Raw genomic sequence first — 15,627 nt, forward strand, 5'->3', positions numbered from 1 at the left:
CTCACGGATATTCACACTCACTTCCCCAGCACCGCCAAAAGCTGAGACACCACTTCAAGTTAAAAACAAAAAACCCAATAGCAATTGGCCAACTTTCTATCAGTGAAATCAAAATATTTTGCAGCATTGTCAGTTTTATTCAGGACATGCCCTCTGACCTTTGAGTGCCTGTGCTGGTGCACAGCTGGAAATCTGGAGCTGCCATTTGTGCTGATCCCCACAAATCCCAAAACGATGACCTGACACCACTTTACCGCCTCAGTAATCACCCTCTACTTTAACACATTCCAAGTACTTAAGTCAGAGCCTGACCGCGACAGATGCCTGGGGCAGTTAAGTGACTGGTACTGCCATAAACCTGCCAGTCGGTCAAAAGCCCTGGCTTATGTGGGACATAGCCAGCTATCCATGTAGGCCACATAAAACATAAAATGTGTATTTGTAAAGCACACATTCACCCAAGGGTATATTGGTGCTGAATAACAGATGTTCATTTTTACCCAACTGTACCTTTTTTTATCGACCTTAGAAGGATGAAAGGCTGAGTGGACCCACCAGGATTTGAAACTGTGGCCATGAGGTCAAACACAGGTCCCTGGAGTGGATGCATTAGTAAACTAAGCCACTGTTCCAGCCACATCACCTTTGTTAACAATGCATTTCACTATGTGTCAGGACAAACCGTGTGTTCACGCTGTAAGGCTGCAGACACAGACTGCTTTCTCAGGGTCACATCCATGCCAAGTGGAACCAAGAGCTGTAATACATTTTTATGGCTGGTGGGATGTGGACATTCTCAAAACATTTCACCTTCCACATGATAGAGATTGGCTTAAGGGATTGATGGCTGAAGGAAAGATTTCGGGATGCACACTGAATATCCACAGAATTCCATATACGACTACTTCCGGCCCAATAATGCATGGTTCGTGCATGGTGCTGACTAGACCTGCACAACTACAATCTGAAGGTGTACAATGACACTTGAGCTAGAATCCAAATAGAATCATCCACTCAATATGGCAGTCATGATGAATTCAAAGGATTGAAGCCTCTTATGGTGATACTTTTCCATTAAGATGGTGTTTTCTCAACAATGGACAGCCCAGAGTTGGGAGGTGCCAAAATCTAGAGAGACAATGGGGACTTTTGGGCTCGCCATTACACGCGCCCTACACACATATACTGAGCCATCCTTGCAGATCCATGTCAGCCCTACGCAAAAGGGTCCTGGTGCCGAGAGCTGTTTTAGGGTAGGGTGTGCTTTATAAAGGTTTTTCATTTCATTTGCTGTTGAAACTGTACCTCTGCGCCATTGAGGTATCTTTCACAAGCACAATTTCATATGAAAGACACTTGTACTAGGATGACCGTCTTCACACTACCCCACCCGCTACAGTAAAATACCTCTCATGAACACAAGGACCACCTCACAAAACAAATCCTATAGTTCCTCAAGTCCCAGTTATGTTTATTGAGTATCTGCTCACCTGCACGGTACAGAGGTAGATTGGGTAGTCCCCGCCAGACCCCGGCTCCCAAGAGATCTCTAGAGTAGTCGAGGTTCGAGAGACCAGCTGCAGATTCTGAGGTTTCCTGGGCATCACTAAGTGAGAGAGAAGACAAGGCTTTAAGATCTGTATTTATATGAAAAGGCACCAATGTGACCATCTGTAAGATTTTAATAGTAGTCCTGAGGCCTTATAGGTGTCTTCAATTAACAGGATCATGCCTAAATTTACAGAAACAGTAAATATTTCCTTAAGTAAAGTCCTCTCGTGTATGGGGTTTATGTTATTGCATCATTTTTGGGGAATCGAATAATAGAGGATGAAGTGCAAAGTGTTGTAAAAAGGGCTTGTATAATTCTGAAAACATAGTGAAATATGAAATTAGGTTTAATAAATACCTGGACCCAACCCTAAACACTGCAGAAAAAGGATTATTAAGTGTATATTCTGTGATGCAGATTCCACCACTCAATTAAGAAAACAAGCATTAGGCAGCGCACAGCCTTTGCTCCGAGCTCAAAAATATACATTTCTTAGTAACTATGAGAGTATGCAAGTACATCGAACGGAGCCTATGAGATTGTCTATATCATCAACCTCAAATTAAGGCAGAACCTATTTCATCCAACGTGTTTGCAATGAGGATCTGCCTAATCCTGCCCATTGTTAGAGAGGATGTACATCACACATTTCGTTTCAGGATGAGCGTATCTCAACACACTCAGTTGAAGAGGGGCACATATCAGCAAATTCATACAACTTTATCTAAATGAGAACTTACCTTTTCCAAATTACTCAAGGGGAAGTTGTTTATTGGTCAATACCACTCAGCCTAACCTATTACAGATATATCGCATAGATCGATGTAACAGAGGGCAAATTACATCTCGCTCGGACTCGGGAGGAGATTATCTTACTCCAATAGGTCTACAGGAGTCACTTTCTTACCCAGCTCACTTTGAAAAAAAAGCAGATATCATCCAGGTCAGGCTAAAGAATTGCTTATGTCACCCAGCTTAATCCAGGGGAGGGTATAAATCCTCCAACTTGGCATAAGTGAGGGGCTAATTTATTGAACGTATCCAAAACAGGAAAAGAGTCAACTACATTACGCAATTTAGTATTCAGGGCTTGTGTCACCAAAATTAACTCGGCAGGGAGCTTTGCTAATCTGCCCAGTATCCATATGAGCTATTCACCCTCATATTTGCACCATCCAATCCAGGCTAAGGAATTGGCCGTGCTGTCTGAACCGTCCAAAGCAGGACCGAGATCATCCATCTTAGCTAAAGCGATGGCCTCTGCTATCCAGCCAAGGAAAAGGGACTGTTGCAGTGATTAGGTTGAATCTGTTTGGAGTATTTTTCATAGAACTCACTTTAACGAGAATCCTAACTAAACCATCCAAGTCTACCGCACCAAGTGAAGCCACTTCCATCTAACCAGCCAAGCAAGATCTGGCATTGTCTCCGTCTGAAAGAATGCATATCTCAATGAATCATTTAAATAGGATAGCATATCTCGCTCAACTTTCCCAAAGGGAATTGTCTTATTCATCCCAACCCAAGGGAGGCCTCGCCCATACAAGATAGCCCTGAATGCTTTCTTTGTTTGGCAGAATGTGTCTTACTGCATTATGAGTGTGACTCAGTTGAGTCAGGGGGTCTGATTATTTACGGTTCAATGCACAGCTGCCATTCCTTGCACGGTCTCCCACCACCACCTACCACAGAAGTGAGAAAGGCGTGAGTCACCTGAATGTGCCTGCTTGTTAATCCGGTGGAACTAAACCAGCCCATTAAACGTCCTCCACAGGCTTGAATCACAAAGGCAGTATTAGATTTTGGCGAGAACTCATGTTTCCAGTGTGAGGGCTCAGTTGCAGTCCTGGGCTGGCTCTTAAACGACAGATCTACTTTTCATAATAGCGGCTCAAACTACTGGGTTTTTCTAGGTGTCCTGTTGACAGGCAAACAGCTCCTGCCTTCGCCTAGTGGTTTCCAAAGTCACTTTGATGATAAATACTGAGTGTAAAATTGAGCCAAATATGTAATGGTGGGAACACTTGATCAAACTGTGACTTCTAATATGCCCGGTGTGTTTCCTTAAAGAGAAATTGAATATTACACTGTCCATAAGAATTAGTTGCCCCAAGAGGACCCTCAGGTTTGCCTGGTGTCAATCTGCAAAAGACACACAATTGATGGACGGAATGCAGAACAAATCAAAACATTCACCCCCAGTCAAGAGATCTGGGTTAAATCCATCATTCTTTTGCTCACCATGCCACCTCAGTTTAGACCTGGCCATATGCAAATCAGTCTTGACCATGTGCCTCATGGGAACAGCCCAGCCCGAACTGCCAAGCCAGGTCCTCCCTGGACCGGAAACAAGCATCCTAGGACCAATCTGCAGCCTAGCTGGGATTTGTCAAAGTATACTTTGGGCATGAGGACTTATTATGTAAGTGGATCAGAGAGATCTGCCCAATAACAACCACTGGACCACCAGCCACAAATGATATTGACTTTATTTAGGTGTTAACTGGTCAGATTTCTGCAACCCCGCTATTGTCACAGGAGTGCCCCATTCGGTGGGAAGCTCTGCCAGTGTTTTGCAATTATGGTGCACATAGCTCTTTTAAAGTCTTGTGATGACAGAGCCACTAATACATCGAGTAAAAGGTTATCGTTGAACAGCAAGTGCCGGATTAAAGTTCTTACCGCAGGGTCAAACCTGGTCAATTTGATGCCGACCACGAATTGAGTTGAAATAGGTGGTCACTACTGAGGATTATTTTTACGATTTGAGAATTTAGCTTTTTTAGTAAATACCACCAGGGCCACGTTAATTGATGTTTTGTAAGATGGAGGTGCTACGGCCACTGGTTATTGAGAAATGTTTGCTGATATTCCATTTAGCAATTATTTTGTCGCATAGCGAAGGAAAGTAGGTCACTGCTTTTGGACAAGTGTAAGGACTTTTCTAGTGGCTGATCTGATGAATCCATTAGATCTGCTTGGTGAATGTGGGTTCAGGTAAAAAAAAAACAGGAGGGCCTATTTACACTTTTAAAATGGGAAAAAGTGACGTAACGGTGGCGCAAGTGGCTTGTAAATAAGCCCCAGGATTCATTTTTACTCCTCAGATTTGCCTCTGGTCTAGTGCAGGGAAAGTAGGGCATGTGGCGCACTACACCTGACCTTCTGGGAAGCTGCTGTTAGAACTACCATTTGAATAGGGAGTGTGTGACGTTTTCATTGCAGAATCAAAGTCTGCATTATCGTTTTACCCATTATTAGCAGTTAACTGCTCCTCCTATTTTTGTACCCTGTTTAGTTTAGTTTAGTTTAATACATTTATAGAGCACATGGTTACACCACAACGGTGTGTTCCCGTGCTAAGACACAAGAGAGAGAGAAAAATGCACGAAAGATGGGCGCTAGTTCTGAGTCTGTGAGGGTTCCGTCTTGCTGTACAGCCATGTTTTTAACTGCTTGCAGAAGTGTCTTTCGGAAGTCTCTGTTAGTATTTCCCCGCAAACTGGCAATATTTCCTCCTGAGTGCTAGCTACAGCTCGAACTAGATGTGTCGTTTTCTCACTGATTCACTTAAAACCATGTTTCTTGAAATTGTGATACGGAATGGAAGTTGCTGATCTGTTTGTCTTTTCGAAAGACGTGTCCTGATTTTAACATGAAAGCTCATAAGCTGAAAACTCTGCAAACCATGAGCGGTTATCGCAACTGTGCACACCTTTACATTCCATACAGCTGCTAGAAGTCTGCTCACAACTGAGGGGAACACTTTTACTCTCTCTTTCTCTGGACTAGAGGTAGGTAAAGTACTACAGGCTTGATTAGGCTTTACTTAAGTCAAATGACTGACACTGCTCTGACTTGGGCCCTTCATGTTTTAACAGTCAGAGCGGGGCTGTTTTTTGTATATGTGAATGTATCATATTTGTACATAATTGTATTGTATATCTCTTCAGTGAAATGTTCACTAACCTACCTTTTTCAGTTCACCTCTGCCTTAAACTGTTCTTGCACGCCTTCCTCTATCCACTGTTGAAGCCAACTGGAGTCATTGTAGGATGACTGAGACTTTTGTTGCAGAGTGGTGTATCCATATCAAAACCAGTTTGTTATCACTCAGGCGACACTTGCAGTATGTGTACCACATGATGAATTGCAGGGGTGTAGCTAGGTCCATACTTCTGGGGGGGGGGGGGGGGTTGTAGCTTCAGATTTCCCAACAATCAGGCTTTTATATAATGTTAAAATACATTATATGCCAAGCTGGAGGCATAAGAGGGTTGTAAGGGGCAGCCGAAAGGGAGAGGAATGCAGATTGGTATGAGAGCTAAGTGAGAGAAACACAATATTTTGTATAATATTCAAATTATTTTAGGACTTTCAAAACAGAGATGAGAGAGAGTGTGTGTGTTTTTGTCAGTGTGTGCGTACAAAAAATCCCAGGTGAAACCAAACAGACACATCACCATACCCAACTAAAAGCACCTGTACCCAGCTATTCATCAGAAATATATTTATTAAGGGGGTGTAACACCCCAAACAACCCCCACCCTGAAGCTACGCCCCTGATGAATTGTGCAGATTTCATTCCGTGAGTTGGGTGAGAATCCAACTGGAAAGCTTTGATGATCTTTGACTGGGCTTCACACTGCTAAATCCTTCATAATTTCCGAAGGCGGGCCAACATACATGTATACATGTGTACAGACTAATCAACCTTACTAGTGACGTACTAGGAACTATAAGCTAATACACAGCTCCTCCCGCTTTGTCTCCAACTTTCACTATTTCCTGAGGGTACATAGGATGCAATACAGTCATCCACAGAGACAGGAACAAGAAGAAGTACTTACGAGAGGGCGAAAGGTATTGCAGATGCATCCCAGGTCTATCACCCTATTAGAAGAACATAGTTGGAAAGAACATGGAACACAGTAAGGAATTTGCTTACCTTTCACTATCGCTGTTCGAGATGTGGTGACTCCTTTGTCATTATGCGCTTCGCATGAAAACGTAGATGTTTTATTAAGACCTTGAAACAAAAAAACAAACAAACATGAATTTTAAAACCTAAACAAGTGCTTAGCTTCATGCCACCTACTGTTTAAATCATGTATCTAATTCTTTAGTCTTTAGTTAATTAAAACCATAGAAAAAGTAAAGTGTCAACTGAATATGTGAATACTGTGTATAAAAACAAACTCTATGCATGTTAGTGTCATGAGTTCAACTTGTTGATACACTATGAGGACATGACCACTTGTCTGTTACTGCAATCACTCATGTTTCTGCCTGAGCCACCCTCCCCTCTTGCGTATTATTTCTGTTTGCTCGTAAACAGAAAAGGGATCCAGACATATGAGTGGTGCATAGGTTTTCTTCTGTAGTCAGTGCCCATATGACTGTTAGCCCAGGAGTATCAGTCACTTAAGATGGAAGGGGTTGTATGTCAAAATTTGGAGCACTTTTTTATTGCCTTGTAATATAATATCCTGTGCTGAACACCAGCTTCCAAAGTATTGCCGAGGCAACCACATAGCAAGAAGTGTATATTTACTCCATTTACCTCTACTTTTGATACATTGTCATGGTAAGGAGATGTGAAACTAAGAATAGCAAATGCACACTTCCTCATATATACTTATCTTCACCATATTGTGGATACCATAATATTGCAGGTTAAAAAACAAAAACTCCATAGAGCGGTAAAACACCATGTATGGTAGGTGGAGAATGGAGGGGCAAAACCTGTGCATTGAAAGGTTCACAAAGTTTCTTAATGACTCTCTACCCTTTCAGTACTACTCTTCTGAGCTATACCATTCCAACCCGTTGAATTAGGAGATACGGTAAACTTTTGATTTGGTAGTTTGAATGCAAGAGATTCAATGAGAGAACTGGGAAATTGAAGCCACTGGAGAAAAAGGCACTGAGACAGTTTTGGGCCCTGGAGAATGCACAGGCAGAATCTTGCAACATGTGTGGCTCTTACATCCAATTTGAGTGCTGATCTGTCTTCCCTCAGATGATACAAGTACCACAGCTTGCTTCTTAACCTCTTCAGTGCCCCGCCCTTTCCACGCCCAGTGCCGGGCGTTTCATTAGCGGGCGGGGTTCATGACGAGATAGTCTCGTCATGGGCACAGCGCAACCGCGCTCCATGACGAGACTATTTTGTCATGGGCACTGAAGGGGTTAAAGGCAACAATATATCATCCAATTGACATAATTACTGTAGCCATCATTAATGCAAACAATCGTTGTCTTCAGATCTGTTCTTTAGAGGGTGCCCAACCCACTCAAAAAAAGACCTCAACTAAAGTTATTTTTTGTGGCAGGACCAGTCAAGAGACAAGAATGTATATTCTCACCTAGTGTGTCTCCAAAATCATTCTGAAAAGGCAGTAACTGCAGTCAAAGTCTGTGCTGGATGACTGTGTTAATAAATAAAAATAGTCCATTCCTTTAACGCGGATTATTCCATAACTCAAACACGAAGAAGAAACTTTACCCTAAGGATACACCTTCAGCCCTTGTCGTGAGCAAACGCCGCCTTGCTTAAATGGGAAGGAGTTATCCGATTCAGAAGAGACAACCGCTCCAAGCCTCGTCTTCAGGAGACGACTTCATTTGTCAGACTCAGAAAAGAGATCTACTCGATTCCTTGCTTGTGGGAGGTCACCTCACTGCTTATTGGAGACATCGACGCGGCTGTCTGGTGACTCCATGAAGCTATGCACACTATTTCAGTCCTGGCCCTTCATATACCAACCTGCTGATTGATGGAGGTGTACTGTTGGTACTGCTCAACTGTATCAGATCACGATTTGTGATTGTTAAATTGCTTTAATAATTGTGATAAGAACTGCAGAAGCCCCAGAGTGCAAAGTCGGAGGGAGGGAGAACTCAGTCATCTGGTGTGCTTCAATCCTTGAGAAAAGAAATGTATCACAGGAGGAATGGGAGATGAGTCCCAGCTCGCTTCTTTATGTAGAGGCCTGATGAAACCCTCTATAGGGGGTGCAAAATGCATATAATTTCCATTTTCGTAATTCAGTGAAATTTCACAAAAATTAACAAAATTACATGAAATAAAAACCAGGTATTTTTGCACCCTCAGCATATAAAACACAAGTGTTGTGAAGTTTGTGCTCTGTTCATTTGCATTGTTCCCATGCTCCCGCAATATGATTTTTTACCAGAATGGACTTGTAGATGACGTTGCGTAATTAGGGTGTAATTTTGAATATTTCAGGTAACAAACGCAATGCGGAATGGTAGATATTACCCAAGATCCCTCCAGCGTAAGGAAGATTTCACCCACGTCCACCTACTTCCAACCAAATCTCACAAGTGGTTTCTTAAGCAACGAACAAACATCACAATTTCAGGTGAAAGTTTATTATTTTAAGGGGCAGAAAATAAACTGATGTCACGTGATTGAATTGGAAGTGGCGGGCAGGCCCAGAGGCAACTAAAGGTGTTCGTGCGCGCGGGAAATGAATCCTTAATACGGTCAAAGCCCCTTCAGTCAGAACAATGCCACAAAGAGAACCTGTTCCCTCACCATCTGCAAATTCCTGTACTCCCGAACCCCTCCTTCATGGAACCGCGACGCCCTGGAGACTGGCAGGTGTTATTGTTGAAAGCAACCTCTGCTCTGCAGGCCGTAGAGCCCGCTGACAAGTGAATGATTCACGCCCTTTGAAACCACGGCCATGATACAATTAAGACCAGAGGCGGCTCGGTCTCTGAGTCACTCCCCCGGGAGCCCCTCCCCTCTGTGACTCAAGTTCAAGGTCTCCCCGCCGGCCTCCGAGGGCCTCGAGTGCCCGGCCTTTCACCGAGGAGGCCTTTGACTCTTTCTGCGGTCGAGCCTCCTCGCTCGCAGATGCTGTGCCAAGCTAGGCCTCCCTCGGCCCTCGGGCAGAGTCATACAGCGCTTTGAAAACAGGTGCACAAAAGGCAGCGCTCGTGGGCGGGGCACGTCAAGTGCACACAGGTGCACAGCTCGAAAGGGCTCTTTAGAGGAGAGGTCTGAGGTACATTCCGAGCTTTAATAAAAGCTCTGCTCAGGGCTTAGGGATGTAGAAATCACTAGTGCAGCTGGTGCAGGGGCACTGGGTTTAAGAGGTGTGATTGTAGGGCTGCCAACTGTCCTGTATTTTACTAACCTGGCCTGCAGTCAGGGCCGGTCCAAGTGCTTAATTTGTAAAAACATAAGTGCCAAGGCCTTCTTCAGAATGAATTGCATTTTAAACCACCCATTGCCCCAGCCAACGTTGGCAAGAACTGTACCAGCAGACCAACTTGCCATCGCGCTCCTACAAGTCTGATAATTCAGACCATCCCAGGCCCACAAAACTTTAAAAATGGCTTAGTCTGCAGGTATTCGTTGTTTTTAATGAATATGGAATTAATATTCAACTGTTGTGCCCATCTCTACGTTTGACAAACACCGCCACCATGTGTGAACTGTTATAAGTGCCGGTGTTGCCAATTAAGTGCCACTGCTGAGCACTGGAAACCACGGGCTCAAATAATGCACTGGCCGGCCCTATATTGGATTGACCGGGACAGCGTCCTGGACAGAAAGAAAAGTTGGTAATTGTTGTGGGGCCGGGGTGGGGGGGGGGGGAAGGGGGGAGGGGAGTTGTGGTGTATGAAAGGGTTTTTAAAAAAAATATTCTGCATGGCTACGTAAAGCTCAATAGTTCAATAGTTCAGATGATTGTATTTATTAAGGAGTTTTATATAGCGCTAGCCTGACCCGAGGGTATCCGAGCACTTCACCGCAGTTTTTGAGCAAGATTCATACAATAAAGCCATATTCTACATATAGGTTCGGAAAGTCCGCGTGTACTGAGCAGCATTGAGGTAGTACGTGAGTCCTGAGATAACCTCACAGAGTGCACGTTATCTTGGGGTGGATACAGTAAAGCAGTATTCTGCATATAGGTTCGGAGGTCCAAGTGTGCTGAGCAGCATTGAGGTAGTCCGTGAGTCCTGGGATAACCTCATAGAGAGCACGTTGTCTTGGGGTTGAAAAACTTAGGTGGGGGGTGGGAGGAAATAGGGAAAGAATCAAAGAAATTGGCACAAAAGTGTATGTTTTAACATGGAAGTCAAGACTCACACAATTGAGACTCCATTGAAGTAAATGTTACAACAGGCTTTCCAAGTTTGTTACAAGTTGTTTCGTTCGAGGGGTCGTTCTCTAACCCATCGTTGTGTTTTTGTGACTCAAATGTAACAGGGCTCAACGGCGTGGGTGGTGAGTAAAAGGGCTGTTTGATCAGTGAATGAAATTATTGCTACTTTTATCTTCATGGTAGCTTAGATCAATAATTAATGGATGCGCGGTATGTATCTGTAGGTGCGATCTATATTCTGCAACAGGTGAATTGCTATTTCTCGCTCGAACTTACTATTGCTAAACCATGTAATATCGTTAATCGGTTTTTAAAACCCAATAAAAATTGTTAAAAAAATTGTTTGAGGGGTCTGCAACTATGTCAATGCAACTTTGGAAAAAGACAGTTAAATGCTAATAATCGTTTTTGTAGAAGCAAGAAGTCACAGTTGGTTTAGGAGATGGAGAAAACAAAAATTAAAATAAGAATACAGCCCTGGGCAATTTGGTCAGTTCCGGTCGTTTCGTGTTTTTTTTTATCGACGTGAGACAGCTGAGAATTTAGTTCCCTAGAAGGATAAGCCCCAGCTATGGTAATGTTTGAATTTTCTCATCAAACTCATTGTGGGTGTTGCATTTACCACTTTTAAAACACTTCTTTTTGTTCAGGCCTCCCCCAATCTTCCTCCTCTTGTGTCACCTTCTAAACCCCCCAAATTCAGCCATTTGCACATCACTTAGTTACAAGGCCCGCCATTTTGAATATAAAGAGATATTGGAAAACTCTAAGAGCTCTTTGTGCGTTGAGAGGCTTCCATGGCGGGTGCCACGGAATGCGAATATTCCAGAACTGATGAGAGCGCGCCAAGCTGTCACCAGTGGCCTGGGAGTATGAGGAAGCGAGAGGGTAGTCAGGGTAGAGGAAGGAATCTGAACCAGCCAGTAGGGGGCATTGCAACTCTCTCCCTCTTATCTTTCTCTCTCTCGCTAACTCTTTCATGGAAAGTGGGGAATATGACTTTTGAAGGCAATACAAAAATTAAAATAGGGAATAAGGGAAATTAAAATAGTAACATGCAATTGCAAGGCATTCGAATCCTCTCTCTCAATTGCATGACTGCCCCTCTGACTATTCATATGATCTCTGTTGAATGAGCAAATATAAGGCCTGTGAGGGGAGGTGGAGTGGGGTCAGTGACGAAGGCCTAGAAAGCATATGTTGCACTTAAATTCCTCTCAGCCATGCCACCCCCTCAATTCGATGCCTCCCACCTCAGAGTTCAATCAGAGTTGTACACTAGCCTCTTTTCATGGAGGTAGGAGAGACGTGTATCGGTTATGCCATGAAGAACTTCGTGAAGAGGGGGTGACTTCTGTAGGACCACATAAGCATGTTATGTATATAGCAACGTTGTGAGGGATTATAGAATCATTTAGCATCCGAAATATAGGTAGGCAAATGCATGAGTCATTTTACGCACTTTGAAGGCACATGGACCCTACTGAGTGTACATGTTGTTTAATGGAATTATGGATTTGAGTTATCTATATTGGTTGCATGAGTGACTGATAACTGGGTTTTGTGGCTGTGTACAGTAGAGAGATTATGAGGGAAGCTATAGGACGACAATGGTGTTTGAACTCTTTAAGAAGTGTAAGTGAGCAGTTCCAGAAGTATGTTTGAGTGTAAACTCTGTAGGAAGGGAGTGGGTAAGTAGTCATAGGAAATGGGTGTAGTGAGTGCTGTTATTAGGATGAGTTTATCTGTTGACTTGTAGCCTTGCAGGTTTTCAACTCTATAAGTAGGGAGTGAATATGTACTTTTAGCGTTATAGGGTTTAATGAAGGTATTGAAGAGTGCCCACAAACAGCATTATATGGATTTATGCCAACAATATGAAAGGTACGAGTGATAGCTCGTGGCATTGTGGAGCTGTGTGAACATTATAGGGAGCATGTGAGGGATGGCTCATGACTTTAAATGTTGGTGCAAACAGTATATGGAAAATTGGAGACAACTCCTGTTGGATTATGTTTGCGAGAAAGCTATCACTGAAAGAGATGAAAAACAGTTTGTGGCATTACAGGTTTGTCCGAACGCCGCAGGGGGGTGGGGGAACCTACTTATGACATCATAGGTTTCCGTGAGTGCTACAGAGAGATAGTGGCAGTGTGGGATATAGAGAGAGCAGGGAAAAGGAAAATGCAGTTCGAGTATATTTCTGGAAACACAAATCTGTTCATGGAAAGAAAAATGCTAATCCTACAGGAAAAAAATAATTACGTATTCCTGGAAACCGCCCATTTGCTCCTGGCTCGGAATCAGTGAATCCCTTACGGAGGAGCCTGTGATGCTTGGAAAGTGGAACCTGATATAGGTTCCACGTGTCCTGATTTCCAATGTCAAATTCAATATTAAAACCAGTGTCCCTGTCTGCAGTGGTGCTGAGTGTGTCTGTCCTTTAGAAATGTCTTCTACCTGCAAGCAGAGGCCATATGGGGCCCTGCTTGAGGTGCTCATGTAGCTCCATCTATCCAGCACACAGTTAATGTAGCAGTTCATCTGAAGACTGGGGCTTTGATTTTCTAAAAGTGTAAATCTTGTGCTATGTCAACACGCTTCATCCTTACGCAGCTTCTATTGGGGATCTCTTGGTGGAAGTACAGGTGCGTACAATGTCCACAGCAGTCTTTTTCAGCATATTCCCTGTACTGGTTTTGATTTGCAAGATAAAAGGCTAGGATGAAACTCACACACCTCTTCATGGGAACAGATTGTCATAAAAATAGCACACACCACCCGATGCTTTGCTTGGCTAAGGCTGAGATCATAAGGCTCTCCCATCCACTGTATCCAACACCATCTCTAATCACTCCAAATCCACCTGCATTTACTCTTCCCAATTCTCTGAGTTTCAGTTTGACCACAAAATTCGACAAAACTCCTTCTGCACATTCAAAGCCTCCACTGTCCACTGTCAAGTGCTCAGCATCCACAGGATCCGCAATGACCTCATCTTACGCTCGGCTAAAACCAGGATTAACTCTCTAGTCCTCAGCGGGCTGGACAACTGTAAACACCCCTTACCTGGCCTCCCTCAGAACTCCTTCAACCTAATTCACATAGTTTCTCAACTTACCTACCACTATTCTGTTTAACTAACCAATGTCCATTTTTACTCCATTTACAGACATCAAGCAGGCTGCCTCCAACAGTCACTCTAAATTCTTCACATCCACACAAATTCCTCCATATCCGTGCACCTAGAACTCGCTGTTGCTCATTTCATTTAAGGCAATTTCGAAAACTTACCAAACCGACCCGAAGTGGGAACCCAAAGCAGCCCTGGCAATTGGATTGGACCAGCCCCGGGAATGGGGGGATGCAAGTGTGAAGCGCTGCCACTTTTGTCACTGGTTGAACCAGCCCCTAGTAACAAAACCTTCCTTTACCTGCAAAACCAGACCCCACCCTCCAGCCTCCAAGGGAAATGCCTGATGCCCGGCACGGCCAGTCCGGCCACAATACCAAACCATCAATACCAGTTTATAAACCCAATCATACTCTCCGCTCAGCTGGGAATACTGCTAATATGTCCTGCAGGCCGTCTCTTGAGCTTTGTTTTGACTTATCACTCTATACCAACAAAATGAAATTAAAATTACGCCTCCTTCATTTTTAGTGTCCGTGAGCCAGTGTACCTTATACAAATCATACCTCGATTGCTCCAGGGATCTAATTATAAGCTGTCTGAAAAGGTGGGTGTTATAATCTCACTATACTTGGTATGTTCCAAAACCCCCTACCTTCCCTGTTACTTGGTATATCCCCAGGGAGCTCACCTTGGAATGTTCAGGTGAATTCCATCAGTCCTGTGAGAGCGGATGGTCATAATAAATACTACTCGACTTACCTCTGTGTGGTACTTCATTCTTTCAATATAACACTGGCGACGAACTGTGTAGGGGACAGCTGACCATCTCCCCTTTGTTTATCCTCTCAACCAGCGGCTGTGGATCTAGTCCAGCGTTACCTTTGGACATTTTTGCCCACTCGTGTGTTTGGGACCAGGCTCTAGTGAGAGCGTCTTGTAGTGTCTGCTTTCGACGCTGTTTCGCTTCTGGAGTACCTTGTGGTGAATGGCACTTAGGCTGTAACCTCCTTGCTGCATTCTGGAAGGACGAGATTGCGGTGTTCTCCTCATCGAGACCGGCCCCTGTATTCGGCTTCCTGTCTCTGTGGTTACACACTGAAGAAGCGTCAGTTTCGTCCGGCGCTCCAGCTGCCAGTGAGCCGTGTTTGGGACGGAAGTTCTTCGCATTTGTCTGGGAGCTCCTCCCTGAGGCACCGGCGCATCAGCTACTGCGGGCCTTTCCTGACTGAGCAAGTGTCAGTTTCGTCCGGCGCCCCAGCTGCTTGTGAGCCGTCTTTGTGACGGAAGTTTCTTCGCGTCGACTGGGAACTCCTCCCCAAGGCACCGGCGCATCAGCTTCTGAGGGCCTTTCCTCACCGAAGAAGCGTCAGTTTCGTCCGGCGCTCCAGCTGCCAGTTTGCCGTGCGATTCACAGAAGTTTGTGGGACCCTTTCATCTCCTCCTCATCGGGTCTACGGCTTCTTCGTTGGTTTGGCTGTGGGGGATATCCGGACAGCATCTTCCCTGAGGTAATTTCATTCCTGGAGGGGGGAGCGTGCATTTTGCGGGATCCACAAGGGAGAGCCAATAGTTATTGGGTTTCTTCGTCACCGTATTTGGGGTCCAGCAGCAAGGGACTGACCCAGGCAGGACGTTAGCGTTTCCTTGTTTCCTTAACCATCCTCCCTCTCCTCCCTTTGAGGCATTTCCCTGTTTGGGACGTCATCAGCATCTGGGCCTAGTATTCACTCCATCATGGGCACACCAGGCATGAGCCAGCCACCATCTTTCCTAAATGACTGTGGGGATCC

The 15,627-nt window shown here is 44.4% G+C and overlaps 1 protein-coding gene across 1 annotated transcript in view; it reads right to left on the bottom strand.

The window, feature by feature from the left end:
- Positions 1-15,627, bottom strand: part of AXL (AXL receptor tyrosine kinase) — a 247,585-nt gene that overhangs the window by 73,134 nt on the left and 158,824 nt on the right. Inside the window, exons 5-6 of the mRNA XM_085625286.1 lie at positions 6,501-6,581; positions 1,491-1,606 (exon numbers count right to left, since the gene is read on the bottom strand). Of these exons, the coding sequence (XP_085481412.1) occupies positions 1,491-1,606; positions 6,501-6,581 (197 nt within the window). The remainder of the gene's footprint in view (positions 1-1,490; positions 1,607-6,500; positions 6,582-15,627) is intronic.

The sequence above is a fragment of the Triturus cristatus genome, chromosome 9 (genome assembly GCF_964204655.1).
Source record: "Triturus cristatus chromosome 9, aTriCri1.1, whole genome shotgun sequence".
Classification (NCBI taxonomy): Eukaryota; Metazoa; Chordata; class Amphibia; order Caudata; family Salamandridae; genus Triturus; species Triturus cristatus.